Below are 19,605 nucleotides of genomic sequence, written 5' to 3'. Positions count from 1 at the left end.
GAGTGTGTCCTCTCAACAGACCAATTAACCTTGATGAGGCTCTGGCTGCTCCAAGCCAAATATTTCCCTCTGCTTATTTTCTCTCATGCATGCCTCTCCTCTTTCCTCCTTCTCTCCCCCACATTTTAAGATGGAAAAGTCTTGTTATAATAGTTGCGGCAGCTTCCTGGTTGTGTATTCTGCAGAATGGAGAAATATTTATAGTATGGGATATGGGGATGATTTGGCGCAGTTTGTTAGCTTGTGGTGAGGGATGACGTTTCCTTTCCCCTCGTGGCTAACAAAAAGCAAGGCAGGTTTCTGCACACAGACACGCACACGTAGAGCCAGCTGCGCACACACAAAATCTATGTAAATACAGTATATGGAGACATTGTTGTGGCTACCAAAGGTCATAGTGTGCCATCAGCAGCAGCAGTGAGTGTGTGTTGTGGACACGAGGAGTGTTTGGCTGAGGTCTGGTTTTAGGACTGATGGGTGGGCTGAAGGCCCGGCTGAGGTCTCCTCCTCTTTCTCTCTCATTATCTGCATTGTCTCTGCCGTTGTGTTACTTCTCCTCTTCATGTGTGTTTGGAGGTCAGTGAGGGCCTCTGTGATGAGAAAAGCCTTCCAGCGCTCTGCATGGGAAACCCCGATAAGCCAAACGCACTGTGGCTTTGTCATCTGTACTTCAGAGCATGTTTGTGCAAGTGAGCGATAGGACCTTTTGAACATAAACCTCACCCTTGTGTTCACATCTGAATCACTTACTTAAAGGGTTATTTCACCCCCCCCCCACCTCTCTCTCTCTGCTGGGGTCTATCTCTGCAGATTTTGGTTTTACTCTCTTAGATTTTGATGCATCTCCATTTTCTGCCTCCGCCCCAAAAGCACAGCGGTTAGATGAACATTGTCTGTGGAGCTTGCAGCATTGAGAGGTAAATCAAAAAATTCAAATAACACACGTCTTTCAAAAACGCAATGTCCCGGTCACACCAGATGATCCACAGACCTTGCCATCATTTTCATTTTCACTTTCATTAAAATTGTATCAAAGAGAAAAATAAAAATAAAAAATGCTCGCTGTGAGGTCTGTGTATGAACTCTTGCAGATTGATGGTAACATTGTTTTTCTACAGAGCGGCTTTTGATAATTTTTTTTTCTTAATTATACTTTCACAGTGTTGAATCACAATTGAGTTGAATCAAGTTAAATTAATTGATTAAACCAATTGCTCTTTATTTGACATTATATGTCAAAGTCAAAGCCAATATTGCCTTAAATCATTTGTGCCCTCAGATGTAGCTGCTTAGCATAAAAAAGCTCCTTACAAACTCAAAGAGTTGAAGGTGATGTCTTCAAATCTCTAAATTTGTTCAATCTATCAATTTAAAACCCAAAATATTCTCTATAAAGCAGATAAAAGCAACTAAGCCATTGGAGGATAGAAATCTATCTTATCTAGTCATAGTAACAAGAAGCATAGTGTAAAAAAAAAAGAAAAAACAAACAGGGATTGAATCTGTCTGAACAGCTTCAGAAAAATAGTATTTGTCAACTGTATTGTTTCCTGATACTTAATATTTTAAACAGCTAATCGATAATGAAACTGATCTTCTGTCTGAGCCCTGGAACAGAAGTCATCCAGTTTGTAATAGATTTCAGGGTGCCAATAGAAGGAACTGTCCATGTAACAACCCACAGTTTCATATGTTTAGTACAGTGCGGGTAAGTTTGGCCTCTTCAAATCCCGCCAGCCTTCCCCGAGATGCCAGCGCACTTCTCAGATATCCATCCACATGGCAGATTCGATTGGCTGGCTGGCTGGCAGGGCTGGAGCCGGTTCAGCAGGTCAGATTATAGAGTAACCACTCATTGTGTGTATGGATTGAGGGGAAATTCATCTCCCACATTATCCAGCAATGACTCTGGTATCTGTTATCTGAAAAGCTTGAATTCTCCAGACGGCCAGCTGTAACACAAGCGATGTCTGTCTGGGTGGGTCGGGCTGCCGAACGTCTCGTCTGATGCCTGTTTGGCTGTAGTCATCCAGCTAAGGTAGGAAGGAGACCATGAAGCCTAAATCTTCATGAGGTGACCACGTTGAAGCAGGAGAGGCCCTGACCATATGCTTTATCCCCTCTCCCATTTGAAGACCCTTCTCAGTTGCTTTGACTGCCGTCGCCCCCTCCCCCAGCCGGAGTGACAGCAGCGCCTGCTTGTCCTTATCACAGGATCTGTGCTTGGTCACCATTTCAAAGGGCACACATGAAGTCAGCCTCAGCCTGTTGAATGCTGTCATAATCTGTTCTGCTTTATTTTAACCTCCCTTTGAAAACACACATTCTCATGTTAACACAGTTTCAAATCTATTTTTTATCTTACCTTCATTACTGTTTGTCATCTTGTTCTTTGTTTGATCTTTTGGGTTTTTTTTTTTTTTTTTTTTGGTGTGTGTCTGTTTGTGGACGGTCTAAAGATCACATTAGATTTGTGTATGTGTGTGCGGTGTAATCCACACTTAGGAGGTGACAAATAGCGTGAAATGTTGGAAGAATTTTTGCGTAAGCGAGGAGATGAAAACTCCTGATTTGTGTGTTTCAGCTGTTCCTCCAACATTTACCCATTCTGTTACCAAATGTAGGCAGTTTTGGTGCCAGTTTGGACGGAGACAGTCTTTTTTTCCACAGTGATGGTGAATAAGAGAAATTTTTGTTAGATCTTGTAGAGAAATGATCACTGGTGTAATATTAATACATCCTTTAGTACTACTCTACATTACAGAGAAAATATTGTATATAAAAATACACACATATATACATCCAGCCATCAGTAAGGGCTAGAATTGGCGTGTTCCCTGAGTTAGTTTGGTTCTAATATGATTAAGTAATAATGGGAAGATGCGGCAAAAAGGTAAAAGGGCGGTATAATATCCATCCATTATCTATACCTCTTGTTCGTGCGGGTACAGTCGGGACAGGTTGTCAGTCTATCACAGCGCCAACATCTACAGACAAACAGCCGTATGTTCGCACACGCACACACACAATCAATTTTAGAGTCACCAATTAACCTGAATGTTTGTGTCTTTAGCTACATTAGGCCTTTTTCAGCCAGTCCTGCAAGCGTTAATGCGAGTAAAAAAAATAATTGGGACTTTACACACACATGCTGCTGTTTACAAGACTGACAGCACTCCAGGTGGATATCTGACTCTTTTTGGGATATATTAAGCAAAGAGTGATGACCAGAACCAGCATATATGTTTAATGCATGTTAATATATAAGAGAGAACATTATAACTAACACTGACAGACATCATTCGAGGGATGCTCTTTTCATGCAACATTAAGGACTTTTACTTCGGTAAGACTTGTGATGTATTGTTTTAACAGCGTTGGTTTCTTACACCACATTTTGATGAGAGGACTGGTTACTCCATGTGAAGCTATTCAGCTTTCTGGTGGGAGGTCTGTGCTCGGGATGAAGGGAAAGGGTTTCTCTCTATCACACGAACCCCCTCCCTGGTTTTAGACAATAAACTGAGGCGGGAGGCAGCTGTTGCCATGGGAGTGACAAGCACAGGTGAGAGTCGCCCAGTTGTTCCCAGGCGTCAAGACGGGACTGTGGGACTGTGGCTTCTGACACTATTTGCATTGTTTAGCGGGTTGTGTGTGTGTGAGAGAGTTTGCACGCGTCCGAATAAAATCTTCATTTAGTCTATTTTTCAGCCTTCAGACCTGATTATTGTTTAAAGGAGACGAGAAAAAACTAGACAGCGATGACATTTCAGTTTGTTCTTCTCGCAGCTGGTCTTGTTCGTGGTGTTTTCTGGAATTTATTGTTACTATCTTTAACTAGACAAAATAAGGCAGATCGCTGCTCAAGTATCTGTTAATTTGTCAAATGTTAAACTGCTGAAATGTCTGTATCTCACACTATCGCTCCGCTGGTGCCTAAAATACACGCTGCATATTCGGTGTTACTCTCTAATGTCACTAACATGAGAAATCCCATACTGGATTGCACTCCATTTAAGTCTTCACGAGACGGCTGAACACAAAGCATCTGAAAACAGAAATCGTGCTAGTTGACTTCACTACATTACAAGTGTGTTCTTGTTTACCACCCCAGCTTTTATTTTTACAGGTTACCAAATGTGGAGTATTCTGCTTGTATTTTGAGCGTTGGTTTCAATTTGACTTGGAAATCTGAGTAGTTATAACAGGAATCGACGCCAGAATTTTATTTTAAATAGGACATATCTGTGAGGGCTGGATTAGGAGCTGAGGTGACATGTTTGCTGATTTTATTGACAAGACGGTTGTTTTTACCAAAAAACAAAAAAAAAAAAACCTCCCCTGTCCGCTTTGAATCCAGCAGTCTGAAATGAATAAAAGTTACATTTGATCTATTGTTGCCTTTGTTGTATTTTTAGATGCACAAATTTGTGATTAGAATTAATCTTAACACTCAGCAGAGGATGTCTTCGACACACTTGTGACCCCCCTCCCCTCTCGCTCTGGTTTCTTCCCAGCGTCCTGGCATGCCGTCTGGAGCGAGGATGCCCCACCAGGGAGCTCCCATGGGCCCCCCCGGCCCACCGTACGGAGGGAGCCCGGCGGTGCGGCCCGGCCTACCCTCCCCAGTGATGGAGCCCAGCCGTAAGAGGCCTGCCCCCTCCCAGCAGGTCCAGCAGCAGCAGCAGCAACAACAGCAGCAGCAGCAACAGCAGGCCGTCCAGAACCGGGCCAGAAAGTGAGTCTGAATCCAGCTGAGCTCTGACCAGACCACCGAAAAACTGCATGACTTGCATAAAGCACCCCCACCTGATGTGTCTGCTTCTGTGTACTCTGCGAGCTGTGGCTACACTCTCAACTCCAAAAAATCTGAATGAACCACAAATCTGACTTTGCTAATATTTAACGTCATGAATTCACCTTGAATCATGTGCAAGCACTGAAAAAGATCTGGGTATCAAGGCTCAATTATTTTTTTGGTCTGTGTCGAAAAAATTACCTTAAATGACACATTCCCTGATTTAACCAATTAATTTTGATCACTCTCGCCAAGGAAAAAGAATTTGTTTTGCTGTTTTTGTCAAAACAATATTTAACACGATGCACCTGACAGCTTTGGCTCATTGTGTTATTTTATTAGCCAGCTAACATTTGTTAATTAAACCTAACTCCAGAGTAAAGGTGAGTCTGATAGGAGTGTCCTTGGAGTGGATAGCATTTTGATGTGATATTGGCACTAAACCAAATATTAAAGGATCACTGGAGTGATTACAATTCATCCTAAGGAGCTTGTGAATGCCAGTATGAATTTTCATTTCCATTTCATAAACAGTTAGATGTTTAGATCTGGACTAGAGCGTTGGACTGACTGACAAAGTGATGTTACTATCCAGAAGTGTGACTTATGGGAAAATGACAAATATTTGATGTTTCCAGCATCTCAGATTGGAGGAGTTGCTGCTTTCGGTCTGTTAGTGGAAAGTGTTTGACAAAATGAGCTATTTAAAGACGTCACCCTAAGCCAGTGGAAGTTATGATGAGGACTTATATCATGAATAATAATTACGAAAACAAACAAATAAATTAATCCACCACAAAATTGTTCAGTACTTGCACAGCAGATTTACCTGTGCATGAGAACATTTCTTACTTTCCTAAAATTTACACTGATGAGAAGTGAAACCATGGCCTTTGTGTGTCTCCTCTCAGCTTCCATTTCAGGTTTAGTTTGTGGTTTTTGAACTTGCACATTGCCTCTCTGCCACTGCTCCACTTTTTAATCCCTCCATTCGTCCGCTCTGCCCATCCCGATCACTGCCATAACTGAGTGTTTCCTGTCTGTTCAGTCTTTGTGTGTCTTCAGAGTCCGGAAATCTGTCATATCTATGTGGCATCCGCACAGAAGTCTGCAGACTCTAGTGTGTGCTTTGGCATACTGTTACAGCCTTTTTTGTCAGCTATTCAACCACTGTGAACAAAGGCTTTGAACATCAGTAAACCAGGCACACGAATACAGAACGCAGACATGTCTGTAAGGAGATGGATGTCTATAAGAAGACGAGTGTGTAGCAGGTGTGGTCATTAGAAAGCCGATCAATACGCACACTCAGTGGGCCTCCGTCTCTCTCTGTATCACTCTCTCAGTATCTGCAGCACAATTGATCCACTTACAATTAAGCGGGCTTGTCGAACAGGTCGGGGGAAATGTTGTCCTGCGTCGGTGCCTCAACCCCCAGAGCGGCCAGGCTGGCTGTGCAGGATCTGATCAATGGTTCAGGGTGACCCGTCCAGGTGTCTCTGTCTCCTTTGCTCTGTGTTGCTTCTCTCCTCGTCCTCTGGCAAACAAGTTGATGCTCCAGCTCCTTCGTCCAGCTCACTTCTGCCAGCGGAGGGCAAACCACCTGTGTTTGCAGTGTCATTGAGACCTTATGGTCCTAGCTACACTTGCTCTGCAGAGCAAACACCGTCCTATGCAAAGCCGTTGCTAAAAATAGGACTTCAATCTGGTTTGCTTTGCATAAAGTGGTATAAATACTCAACCTTTTGTCCGAGAAATAATTTGTTTTCCCAAATACTTGTTGTGAGGAAACATATTGCTGATTTTATGTAGGAAGAAAAGTCCTGCATATAACAAATAGGTGGGTCTGAGCAGCTTTTTTACACAATGAATTTGCTGTTTCAAATTAGTTGTATGTAAAGATAATTTCTTGTGATAGATTCTCTCCAAGCATGTTAATAAGTCAACTAGTCAAATAGCTTAAATATAGCTTTAAATTAAAAAGATACATATATATCAGTTTAAAATGTTTATTTCAGCTGTTTATTGCAACACTAATATATATATTTTTTAATGGCTCTAGCTTCTCAAATGAGTGCTTATTGTTGTCTTCTATACAGATGAATAATAAATCTTATGTCACTTAGATTTTCAGGAAGTTTCAGTAGTAATTTGCCATTTTTGGACATTTTATAAACCAAACGATTGAGTAACTGAGAAAATAATCTGCAGATGAATCAGTAATCAGTCAGCTTTATTATGTATGATCTTTTGAGCTTTCTTGCTGGATTCTCTCGAGTGATTTGCTGCTTTCTACTTGAGAACCCAGTTTCATCCATCACCTCATATATTTTCATTTGTACAATAACAGATAAAATATTCAGTTTAATTCTTAATCCTTTAAAACCAATTTCATATGAACTGCCGAGTCTTGGCTTTGTTATTGTTAAGTCACACCTGAAACCATTCATTGCTGCTCGCGGCACATTGTGACTCAGGACATTGTGTGGTTTATCTAGTAATGAAAATGGTTTCTACTGGTGCTGCAGTAGGTTGAGGATGCTGATCTGAGCAGAATTTTATGGTTTTGGGAGGTGTAAATGATCAGAAAGGTTTAAGAGTCTGGTACGAGAAGCAAACAAAGAAAATTGTGAGGATGGTCCGTGTTGTCTACAACCCATTGTAAATTACTTCATTAGTGCAACACTCACATTTGCAGTTTAAAGCCATCCTGAACTGAACTAAAGAGCTGACTCGCTCAGTCCATGTTTGCTCATTCCCTGTGATCCACAACGTGCACAGTGTGTCCATTATCAGTGTATTGTCTGTCTGTGTGTGTGTGAAGCATGTTGTTTTGGTTCACTGAGAAACTTTGTTGGATGAGGGTGTCCCTCAGATGAGCAGGATGCCTCCCAGGTCCTTCTCTGCTGCACAGTGTGCGTGCATGGGCACAGTTACACAACCATCCCAGTGCCTGCCCTTGTCTGAGTTTAGAGTTTGCACTTATTAACAGACCCTTGAACTTAACACACATCCAACACATACAGACATACAAACAGCCAGAACCACCAGGTGTTAATCCTCTACTTGCTGCCACTGAGTGTGTGTCTCGTCACAACTCTAATCGGACAACCTTCGAATCCTCACCAATTCATAGGAAGCCAGTCGGATTCCCAGGAGCCAATGAGATGCCGGCGAGGCAGATGGACATGAGAGAGCCACAATCAGATCCCACGCTCGGATCAAAGTAGGAGTTTATTCTGCTGCATGTCCGTTTTCTTACGTTTGATGACTCTGGCCTATTTAAGCCTTTCACCTGAGCCCAGCACTCCCCGAATGAGTTGTTTTGGCCAAACACAGGTACAGGCCTTGAAGTTTCCTACTAAAATGTAGTGGTGCATGCTTTGGAGTGGAGCATGGCATGATGGAAAATGTTTTTTTGCAGCTAGAACATTAAAATAAAGCAGAATCCAATCCGAAACCCTTTTAAATTAGTTGCAAATGGCAGATTGTTGTGATGCAGGTTTGTGTTTTCCTTTGCAATGCACCCCTAAGTCCTTCCAGTTCTCCTTACAGCAGGCTTGTTTCAGTAGTTGGCATGCTGATGTAACATACTGCCTCACAGACCGTTGCAGTGCTCTGTGATAGAAAATTTCTCCACGCTGCTAAAAAAAAAATACAACCAAAAAACCCTTCTACTAACAAACATAATGTTGTGTACTCTGCAGGATTGTTGGTAAATAGGGCTGGGAGAACGATAGGAATGGAGACAAAAAGCACCATCAGAGAATTTACTGCAGTATCTGTTGTTGTTATAGCTCTGATATTCATTCATAGTCATCACTCTTATTAGCGAGCATCTCGTTGCTTTTTTAATTCATCAGAGAGAATTTCTTAACTGTCATTTTATAGATATTCAATTGTTATGGACAAAAAAAAACTCAATTAGATTTTAAATCAGCATCAAAATGTAAATAAATTGAATTTATTTATTTATTTTGTCCAGCTCGCAGCTATTTAGCTTATCTTAGCATAAAGACGGGACAAAGGGCTGAAAACCAAATCTGCCAACCAGAGCTCACCGATTAATGTTGAACCCTGTTTTTCCTTTAACTGTATCAATTCAGTGAAATTCAAATGAAGTTATTATCTTATTGGCTGGCTGTTATCATTATCATTAGCTATAAGTTAATGCTTGATGTAGGCATGTCAGTGGTCTCAATCTTCTTAGCTAAATGTGAAAATTTTCCATAAAGTCAAACTTGTGCTTGAACCCCCCCCCCACCACCACCACCACCACAAAAAAAAAAACAAACAAAAACAAACAAAAACTTAGTAAATAGTCACAAACCTTGAAAAATTCACAGTCAATGTGCTTGATGTTACGGTAAAATTCAGCTGAATGAAGTCGTTAAGATGTTAAACCTGAGATATAAATTCCTCTGCTTATTTACACCTTTCAGAGCTTCACCAAGAGGATGTAACACTGACAATTCAAGTTTACTTCTCTTTGATGACAAAAAGATTAGCTCATCCCTAAATAAGCAATTTTGACAATTTTTTTCCCCAGTTGCTCTTTTTGCAGTGTCTGTCTGCAGGCACCGAAAACTTGCATGAATTTACATGAGTGCTCCACATTTCGCAGGTGTCCACAGATGTCCATGAAATATTTAAGGACATTTGAACAGAGAGGGAGGCTGTAGTGTTGTTTTTCCAAACAGTCTCACCTACAAAGAAAGTTCTGTGAAAGACATAAACTTGGCACAGGCTGTCGTTATTGTTCTTAGTCCCTCCTTGGTAAGTATGAGACTAAAAAAACATGGTATCAGTAAACATATGTTGTTCTTACACAGCCGGAAATGCCTGAGATTCGTGAATGAAAATATCTACACACACACACACACACACACATATACTCCTGTGTGAAGACTTTGCATTCCTAAAAGCTCCTTAACACACATCCTGTCATCATTCAAAGCCTGCTGCAGCGGCCCCAGTGAATCTGCACAGTGTGTGTGTGTATATAAGTGCAGGTAAGAGATGTGTGATGTGACACTTTTTTGGCTGCCAGACGTGCTCGCTCTCCAGGTGGACCGCTGCATTTCAGAAAGCACATGAGCATGTACACACATTTATGCACATAGACATGCACACACACACACACGCACAGCTGGGACGCTGGGGTGCTGGATATGGCCCAGCATTTTAGCAGATGGCCTGGGTGCTACGCTATCAGTCACCATAGTAACATGCTCTCTTTTTCCTCTTTCTCTCTGTCTTTCTCTCCCTCTCTCTAGTGCTAAGAGAAGGAAAATGGCAGACAAGATTCTTCCGCAAAGGGTGAGGCTGCATATTTTTACCTTTGTTGCTCTGTTTTTTCTGTGTGTGTGTCTGTGTTATCATCTTTTGTGTGCAGAACAGATAAATCCCAGCCGCTTTTTGATGTCAGGGGTTCTTGGAAGGCGCAGAGGGCCAGATGATTATGTGCTATTTCTAAATGAGAAGAGACGGGATGAGGGGAGCTATCAGGAGGTTTTAGGGGGTTTCTTTTTTTAGGGTATCGTTCAATTATTTTGGATGGTGCCTTATTGATGTAAATTGGAATAATCGGTGGGACACGGCAGGGATGAAACTACCAAGTAGAACTGAAAGATGTGGCAGAATCACCATGTTGCCACAGGTGAGTCTGCCGACTGTTTGATTTTCATCCCAAGGGCTCAGTTTTCGGCCCTGTGCCATTCCATAACCTCACCACAGCCTGGCCAGCACACTGAAGGTTTTCATGCTGAAACTATGGAGGTCTGGACACTTAGCATTTGGTCTCAGGTCTTATCCCCTAACACAACCCAGACAGGGAGATAGCAGCAGGAATGGCTGGGGCGCCACTTCACAATAATGAGTCAGGGACAGGGAATGTCTGCCACACTCCTCCATCTGCTCAGCACCTCAGCCCGGGGAAAGGCAGCGAGATCCAGATAGAGGAGGAATGAGAAGGAACAATGAAAGCAGCCATTTAGAAAGAAACATGAAAAAGGAAAGAAGGTAGGTAGGGAGGGAGGGAGGAGAAGGAAAGAAGTGTAGGAGTACATGTGCACAGTTTGGTAACCAGCAGCTCTCGAAGCTACGAGGACTTTCATCAGCATGGTAATGTCATTTTTTCCCAGGATAGTGTGGACTGTATTAACAATGTGAACAGGGCAGCTGTAAAAGATATTTTCACTTTCATCCCTCTTCTATAACTCAAGAAAAATAAGCTATTGAAAATGAATCAATCTTACGCCAAGCAAACGTCAGCTGTCACAATTAACTAATAATTTAAATCTGAGTGCTTCAATTAAGTTTTTACATGCAATAGTATGAATTTCCAGACCACCAGGATACCTTGAGTAGTTATAACCCCCGTTGGCCCACCGTTGGACTGGGCAGTTCAAGCTCATGTTGTGCAGCCTAAAGTTTATTCAAGGCTTTGAAACTTTTTTTGTCAAATACTAGACATGAACCTGAACTTTGAAGAGCGGAAAAACACCAAATATTTAGAAAATCTTTACAAGGTGACACACTAGGCATCAGAATATTTGAAAAACATTGGACAGTACAGCTGTAAAAATATGAGTGTGAGCAGGTCCCATGAAGTTTACATTAGCTGACTAGGTTAGTCAGCTTTAATCATTTTGGCTGATTTTGGTAGTTCACTGTGTTTTAAAGCAGATTTTAAGTCCATGTTGTTTGCTCGTGTTTGAATTAACTTCTTGCGGAACTGATGAAGATGATACCTAAAAATATTATAATTTGTCTCTTTAAAATCCAGCCATGTCCTTACCTCAGCCATGGGATGTTAAAGCTACTTAAAGGAGAAATCAGAGGAGACTCGATACATGGGGGTAAAGTGTCCTTGAAACAGGACAGTAGACTCCCCACCCTCACCAAGGCTGGACAGACAGCTAATCTGCTTAAGCTCTTTAGTGAATTTCAGATGGTATATGTTAAGGAAGTCGGACTTCTTAATCCTCTGTTGTAACATCGCAGTTGTCCATCTGATGATTGTAATGTCAGATTGTGCTCTGCCCCTCTGAGCAGATCCGTGAGCTGGTCCCTGAGTCTCAGGCCTACATGGATCTGCTGGCGTTTGAGCGCAAACTGGACCAGACCATCATGCGAAAGCGTGTGGACATCCAAGAAGCACTGAAGAGACCAATGAAGGTAAGGAAAAGAAATCACGACTCAGAAGGGGTCAAGCAAACATTCAGGCACAAGTCCAAAACACATTTTGTCAATTTTTTGGACAGTTATTAAAGGATCAGAAAGTCTCATAGTAAAAAAACAAACAACATGCTGAAAAGCAGCCAATTCGGAGAAGGAGCCTGTAGCAAGAATTTGAATTTAGGATTTTGGGGAATGTCCCTTTAAACTGTGGACTTTTATTATGCCCTTGTGTCAGCAGCAAAAGCGTAAACTGAGGCTTTACATATCCAACACCTTCAACCCTGCCAGACCTGACGCCGATGACTCAGATGGCAGCATTGCATCATGGGAGCTGCGAGTGGAGGGCAAATTGTTGGATGATGTGAGTTTTTAAAAAATTATTATTACATCACACGCACATATTTAAAGATCAAGCAGTTTCTGTGCCACTGATCTGCTGTACGGTTTGGTATTACGTCAGCTGTGGCACATGAATTCAGTGTGAGGCAAAGAGCTGCTTATTTAAATTACTGAAATCATAATCTTCCCATTAACTGTGGATGTGTGATCCCGAAGCTGCTGTGGGTTGTTTTTTTGGCTTGCGGTCACACTCACTAATGATTTTGGACAGTATGCATCATAATTTAAAATGATTGATGGTTGATGTGAAAAGTGTTCATGGAGAGTGCCGACGCTGCATTAAAAAAAAAAAAAAACCAAAGCTGAGTGATGCGACTTTCGTTCTGGTCTGTAAGCTTTGCTGCAAAGAGCTCTGATAGTCTCTGCAGACTGGGGCAAGGCCGTCATTTCATAGCGGTAGGAAGCATTTAGGTTTCAGAAACCACAAATATTTCTGGTTGAGCTCAGAGGAAGTGGACCCTGAGAATGTCTCACTGTCTTTGTGCACTCGTTCAACCTCTTGTGGGTTTTCGATTAGCTATGTTGCTATAAGCAAAGCAATGAAGACAAGTGTTTTCATTTGTGTACTTGTTACATTTGTCTTTGTGCGTATTTCCTTTTAAACATTCATTGATCGCATCTCTCTGTCTCTCTGCTCTGCAGCCAGGGAAGCAGAAGAAGAAGTTCTCCTCATTTTTCAAGAGCCTGGTGATCGAGCTTGACAAAGACCTGTATGGTCCAGACAACCACCTGGTTGAGGTTAGGCCCCCGCCTCTGTGTGCACAGGGAGAGGATTGTTTTTGATCAACCCTTAACCTGCTCATCCCACGTGACTGCAGACATCTTCAGCTCTTTTTATGGTAGTCAGTGTTGTTTTACCTGACAGTGGAGATTCTCTACACACGTTTAACTTTCTGCTGCTATTTTTAGCTGCAGCATGTCTGAATGCTCCACAGTCAGTTTGACAAGAAACTGTGAGGGTAAAAATGCTGACATTCACCTTAAAAGAATTACTAAACAAATAATATATCTTTAGAATATCAAATATTCAACCTTGTATCTTTAACCATGGCTAAAAAGGCTGCAGTTTGCACAGAAGACAGCAGCTATAATAGATGTTGAGCTGAAATGAAATGATATCTGAGCAATGTGGAGGAGAATTTTTTTTTTTTTTTTTTTTTTAAGGAGTCACAAATAGTTAAAGGTTAAAACACGCCGTTTGTTCAATGTTAGAAGCTCATCATAAATATTTTTAAAAATCAATCTTCATCTGTGAAATAACTACATTAGTATGGTAAAATGACATTCTGAAGGAGGGGAGCCGAGAAATAACAGAGCTATGGAGTGAAGATCCTGAAAACTGTTAATGCCTATTGGCTGCTTGCATTATTTAACCATCCCATCACACGAAGACACTATAGCTTCAGTGTTAGTTTTACCTTTTTTGCCCTTTTAGACACCATTCACATCTGAACAACTTGCCTGCTGGTCACATCGCAGGTCAGTGCTTTCATTTGAGATCACATCCATTAGTAATAAAGAGCCTTTGTATGCATCACAAATCAGTGAAGCAGTCTGTTCAGCCATGCAGTCAGGGTCAGTGACAACCTCTTCATCATGCAGAGGAGCGACTCTCACTTAAAATAGTTTTTTTGTGATGTCTGGTTAAACTGTGACTCACCCTAACCACCCTGCTCTTTTGTCCCAATCGGATTATACAATAATAAACTACAATGATTTTTTGTAACAACAGAAAAGAGAATGTTTTTTTTTTTTTTTTTTTTTTTTTCAGCATTGCAAGGTTGTTGTAATATGCAGGTTAAGAGATGGAGAAAACAAGTGCTTTCCTTATTAAAAGTAACCATAAGCTGCCCTTGACTTTGTAGCTTCACAAAATGTATTGACAAAAAAACAAAAACATACTTTAGTGGTTTCAGAGTGAGAGTTATGACTTCTCAAGGTTTTTCCTTTTAAGAGCATACTCAGGTGCTTCGCTTTGAATGATTTTCTATCAAGAGAATTTTTTTCTGTGCCGAGGTACAATCAGTACTTAATCTGCTCTGAGTCAGCTGAAGAGCTGAAAAAAAAAAAAACAACATTACACTGTACTGCATGCCAAGTAACTGCTATCCACTGTGCCGAAGATGGTTTTTAAAGTGCTTTTCTTTTCTGTTTCTGAGCAGTTAAACTAAAATTGAGGCATAAATAAAATCTGCGGTCAGATACACAGGAGGTCCTGTTGCCGATAAAAACACAGAGGCCCAAACGCACGATCTTATGGCAATAATTGTATTCCTACTTGGCTAGTAGTTGCTTTTTATATCACTTCCTGTCTTCATTGATTGGGTGATCCTGAGTATGATAATGTTAACTACATGGTCACATGGTCAACCTTTTGCGATTGTAGTTTCGGAGCACGATGTGCATGGTGACTTTGCAGAATTCTGCCTTTGACCAGACAAAGGCCTGCAGCCTGAGACTGAGGAAAACAGGTGCATCTGTTTTCTGGTTTCTTTTGCTGAATAACTTCCCTTAAAAGAATATAAAAACTAAAAAAATCACCTCAACAAAAGTAAAACAGCGTTGTGTTGGACTGTTAATTTGCATGATTTACTTTATTTCATGCCAATCTATCAGATATCACAGTTTAGAAACAGCCATGATTCACTTTCACTTCTACCATTTTCTTCTACTGTAAGTTAGCATGCTAATCAGCTAGCTGTGGTCTCACCACACCATCTGTTCACTTTACAATACGGACTCACTGAAGAAATAGTTTACTCACCACTGCCATGTAAACATTTGCTAATGTTAATGTTGTCGATGTCATTTAAACGATGTTTAAACTCTGATTAGTGCGGGGAATATGTGACGTCACCTGTTTATGACAGCTGCTCTTTTCAGACACTTTAAAACAGAAAATGAATAAACAAATCTGATTAATAAAGTGTGAAACAAACCGATAGCGAAGTGTGAAACAAAGCAAACTGGCTCGCTTTGAGTTGCGTTGTCAATATGTGGCGTTTGTTGTGTGTTTGCTTTCTTAGTGGCACCGCACGCCCACCACCCAGGAGACGGACGGCTTCCAGGTGAAGAGGCCGGGGGATGTGAGCGTGCGCTGTACTCTGCTGCTGATGCTGGACTACCAGGTGAAGGCTCACGACGGTGTCCGGAAATAGTTAAAACTGTGCGACCACTCCGTGCAATCAAATCAGCTGTTGTTGTGACAACCTGCAGGCCTCGTGTCACTGATAACCGCGGCTCCACAGAAACATTGCACACCCCATTTCCAACATGACAACCGTTTCAGAGCTGGGGGAGGGGGTGACCCGTGATAAGGTTGTTGTGATGTTGCTAATGTAAAGGCTCTGCGGTATTAAATTAAATTCTATCATCTCCGCAGCCTCCCCAGTTTAAGCTGGACCCTCGCCTGGCTCGCCTGCTTGGTATTCACACTCAGACTCGTTCCTGCATCATCCAGGCCCTCTGGCAGTATGTCAAGACCAACAAGCTGCAGGACTCCCATGACAAGGAGTACATCAACTGCGACAAGTACTTCCAACAGGTGTGGGACTCTCTGTGCGTTACAAATCAGACTGTAGTTCCATAAATATCAGCGTCAGTGTGGTTTTACCTGGAAATGAAAAATGTCCCAACACCCACTCCTTTTCAGTGGCACGCAGTTTGATGTGCTCCAGATTTTCTAAAGCTACAATCCATATTACATCAAATTTTCTTGTTGTAAGTGCATTTCACCCCATTTTTAGTTGTTTTTTTTTCCCCCTTCAGATTTTCGATTGCCCGCGGCTGAAGTTCTCTGAGATCCCTCAGCGTCTCACCAACCTCCTCCTGCCCCCAGACCCCATCGTCATCAACCACGTTATCAGGTAGAGGCCTCCTGTTTCCTGCTGTATGAAACTTCATCTTAGCAGAAAAGCTGAGCTGAGGTGAAAATCGCCTTCCCAGGAGTGAGGCACACATTGCCATGTATTTCTGTATTTATGATGTTTTTGGGGATTTTTTTTTATCTTTGCATTGGAGAACAAAATGCTTGAATTGTGCTGTAGATTTTAACTCATGTCCTCTTTTGTTTTTCTTGTTTCCTTGAGCGATTTTTATAATTATTTAAATAAAATAAATTAGCTCCACAAATTCCATAAATGGTCTTCAGCTACTGTCAAAATGTTTCTGCCAGTTTGTAACAGAATCTTGCTTTTATTCAAGACTATAATTATTCACCTTGTAATTACACGGAACAAAAGGTACAAGATTGTCATGGTTCAGAAATTTATAGGAAGATTTCCTTTCAGGTTCTGTAATTAATTTCTCACTTGCCACTTCTGTGTAAATAAATATTTTATATTTCATTGCTACACATTTTTGTTTTTGTTAATGCTTTGTCCTCCTCACTCCCCATCAGTGTGGACCCCAACGACCAGAAGAAGACAGCCTGCTACGATATCGACGTGGAGGTGGAAGACCCCCTGAAGAGCCAGATGAGCAGCTTCCTCTTGTCCACCGCCAACCAGCAGGAAATCGCCTCGCTTGACAACAAGGTGAGATCACCAGCATCACAAAGCACGCACACCGAATTGATTTTTATGTTTCTTTGATGCTGCATATCACGCTGAGGTGATAAGTAAGCTGCCTCGTGAGAGCAGACATTTTTATGGCATACATTCTAAACGGGAGCTTTTGTTTTATTGTGCCGGTTCACCCCCTCACAGCAGATTTCACACCCTCTTGCTTTTAATGTTTGACCGCAATGCATTCTAACTTTGCAGCTGACATTTTTGTCAACAGTAGGTCACTGTGTGTGAACAGGAATCAAGAGTGGCACAGAAATACATGATCATATTTAAAGATTAAAGTGCACAACAGCAATCATATATAGATTGCAAGAGTTTAATGATGATGCCAAATATTGATGCCTGTCTTTGAAATATAGTATGTTTATTTTTAAAAACAATGAAAGAATGCAATACTTCAGAACTGTCTGTTTTTAAATGTTTGTCACCATTTTAGATTCTTCAGTTATTCCTCTTTAACATCCCACCATTTCCTGGAGATTTCAGTTCTGCTCGATTTAATCTAATCTAAATATGTTTTATCAGGATATAAAGAACACACAGATACATAAATGTCATTTTTGTTACAGCAATATGACTGAAGGAAGCTCTGACATTTGCCTTTTGCTCGTTGCTGTTTCACGTTCAGATCCATGAGACCATCGAGTCCATCAACCAGCTTAAGATCCAGAGGGACTTCATGCTCAGTTTCTCAAGAGATCCCAAGGGCTACATCCAGGACTGGCTCAAATCCCAAAGCCGAGACCTAAAGGTTCGACGCTGCAATTTATCTGGCAGCTTAAGTTCTCAATGAAATTACACATTGCTGCTATTTTATAGAGATATAGAAGATATATTTTCAATTTTGTGGTAAAAAATAAAATGTAGATGATAGGTTGATTTCAGGAGGAGGTAATCAATAAAGACATTCAAAAAGCCTGTCGAATTAACAATACTGCTTGCACTTGACACTGCCTGTAGTTAATGACGGACGTGGTGGGGAACCCTGAGGAGGAGAGGAGGGCGGCGTTTTACCACGAGCCGTGGTCCCAGGAGGCCGTCAGCCGTTATTTCTACTGCAAGGTGAGGAAGTGTCACCTCAGACTTAAACACTCTATTGTTCTGCCTCTTCGTGCTCAGGTAACATATTCCTGATTTCCTCCTGCCTTCCTTCCCCAACAGATCCAGCAGAGGAGACAGGAGCTGGAACAGGCCTTAGCTGTCCGCAACACCTAAACCGAGGCTCTCCTGAATCTCTGCCTCTGATTTCAGAGCCGTGTGTGTGTTTGTGTGTCTGTGGTTGTGTGGATGTGTGAGGCCTTCGCTGTAGTCTGCTGAAACCTAATACCTCTAAAAATGTTAGTAACGGTAAAAGAAAAAAAAAATAGTGATAGCGATGACATTTCAGAGGTTTGTCCAATGTTTTGTAATTAAATTTGAAATTAGAGTGAGGTTTTCACACGACCACGGCGATGTGCATGTGTATGGAAGCCAGATCTCAACGCACATAAGCATCCATTGCGTATTTGTTCCTGATTTGTGAGGACAACACATCACTTATCGTCCTTCAGAGGACCATCCACCGACTCCATCACTGCTCTTCTCTCTGTAAATACGTCAGAAGCAAAGCAAAGCTCCTTCTCTCCATGTCAAGATAAACCCTCAGCTGGCTGCACACACCTTTTTATTTTGGATGCTCATCTCAAAAGGTTTGCTGCTGCGTCTGACAGAAACCTACCTGGTGTCACAGTCAATCCTCAAGTCTTCATATTTTATGATTTCCAGTTCTTTTTTAAACTGATTTTTTTTTTCCAGTGAGAGGTGAGTGTTAAGTGTGTCTGTGTGTTTTCATTTGTTCAAATAAGAGTGTTTTTGAAAGACTTGATTAATTACACCAGCAAAATTAAGATTACAGTGTGACACATCTGCGCTATCTTTAAACCTGAGGTGTGGATTTCATTCATTTTCAGGTTCGAGTTGATCACTTGGACAACCTCCAATGTGTCTCACTTTAGTCTGAGTCGTCAGTAAACTGATTTTTTTTTTAACAGTATTAACAAAGTGAAGTGACAGAAAGTATTACCACATCACATTAACAGCTCCGTGCTTGTTCATGGCAAGGATAGTGTTTTAATGAAGGAGAAAATGAGAATTGAGCATCACAACGATAGCTTTTCTTCCCTTGATCACAGTGACAAATATACATGTTGAGCATTGTTGGCCAACTTGTTTCGTCAGAGTCGCTCACTGCCTCTTCCTTGTGTAGAATTTTGCCAGTTAAGGTTTTGAAGGTGTTACCAAAGGTTGCAACAAGAAGAAGAGAAGATAATCACTGAAACAGAAATGTGGCAAAAATCCCGATCTGGGTTCAATAGAAATTGCAAAAATGTCCTATTTGCTGGGTTGGGCTTAACAAATCCAAACAATTTTGGTGGTTTGGGAGGGAATGTTTTTCTTTGTAGGAGATCAGGCCCCAACTTCTCTTAAACAAACTCCTAAAGCATTATTGCAATCAACGCTTAAGCCCAGGTTTGGAGATCTGTCCATTTCCACACCTTTTGTGTCACATGAAGTAGAAACACTTTTCTTTTCTGGAGATGTGAATGTAAATATTTTTTGTTTTTGTTTTTGTTTTTTTTGCTCCCCTTAAGAGGGCCAACTGTACAGTATACAACAGAC

General features: G+C 41.4%; 1 protein-coding gene across 5 annotated transcripts in view; it reads left to right on the top strand.

Annotated features, from left to right (window-relative positions):
- Nucleotides 1-19,605, top strand: part of smarcd3b (SWI/SNF related BAF chromatin remodeling complex subunit D3b) — a 32,558-nt gene extending 12,953 nt beyond the window's left edge. For 2 of the 5 annotated variants that reach the window (XM_029529146.1, XM_029529144.1), the window contains exons 2-14: nt 4,518-4,738; nt 7,935-8,024; nt 10,075-10,117; nt 11,855-11,977; nt 12,216-12,341; nt 13,022-13,117; nt 15,406-15,507; nt 15,762-15,923; nt 16,148-16,245; nt 16,779-16,914; nt 17,576-17,698; nt 17,908-18,009; nt 18,109-19,605. In XM_029529146.1, the coding sequence (XP_029385006.1) occupies nt 4,518-4,738; nt 7,935-8,024; nt 10,075-10,117; nt 11,855-11,977; nt 12,216-12,341; nt 13,022-13,117; nt 15,406-15,507; nt 15,762-15,923; nt 16,148-16,245; nt 16,779-16,914; nt 17,576-17,698; nt 17,908-18,009; nt 18,109-18,162 (1,476 nt within the window). In that variant the 3' untranslated portion in view covers nt 18,163-19,605. The remainder of the gene's footprint in view (nt 1-4,517; nt 4,739-7,934; nt 8,025-10,074; nt 10,118-11,854; nt 11,978-12,215; nt 12,342-13,021; nt 13,118-15,405; nt 15,508-15,761; nt 15,924-16,147; nt 16,246-16,778; nt 16,915-17,575; nt 17,699-17,907; nt 18,010-18,108) is intronic. The other 3 variants (XM_029529145.1, XM_029529148.1, XM_029529147.1) reach the window with 3 other exon arrangements.

The sequence above is a fragment of the Echeneis naucrates genome, chromosome 20 (assembly GCF_900963305.1).
Source record: "Echeneis naucrates chromosome 20, fEcheNa1.1, whole genome shotgun sequence".
Classification (NCBI taxonomy): Eukaryota; Metazoa; Chordata; class Actinopteri; order Carangiformes; family Echeneidae; genus Echeneis; species Echeneis naucrates.
Note: the sequence above shows the minus strand (reverse complement) of the source record. Positions and strands in the feature narration are given on the sequence as shown.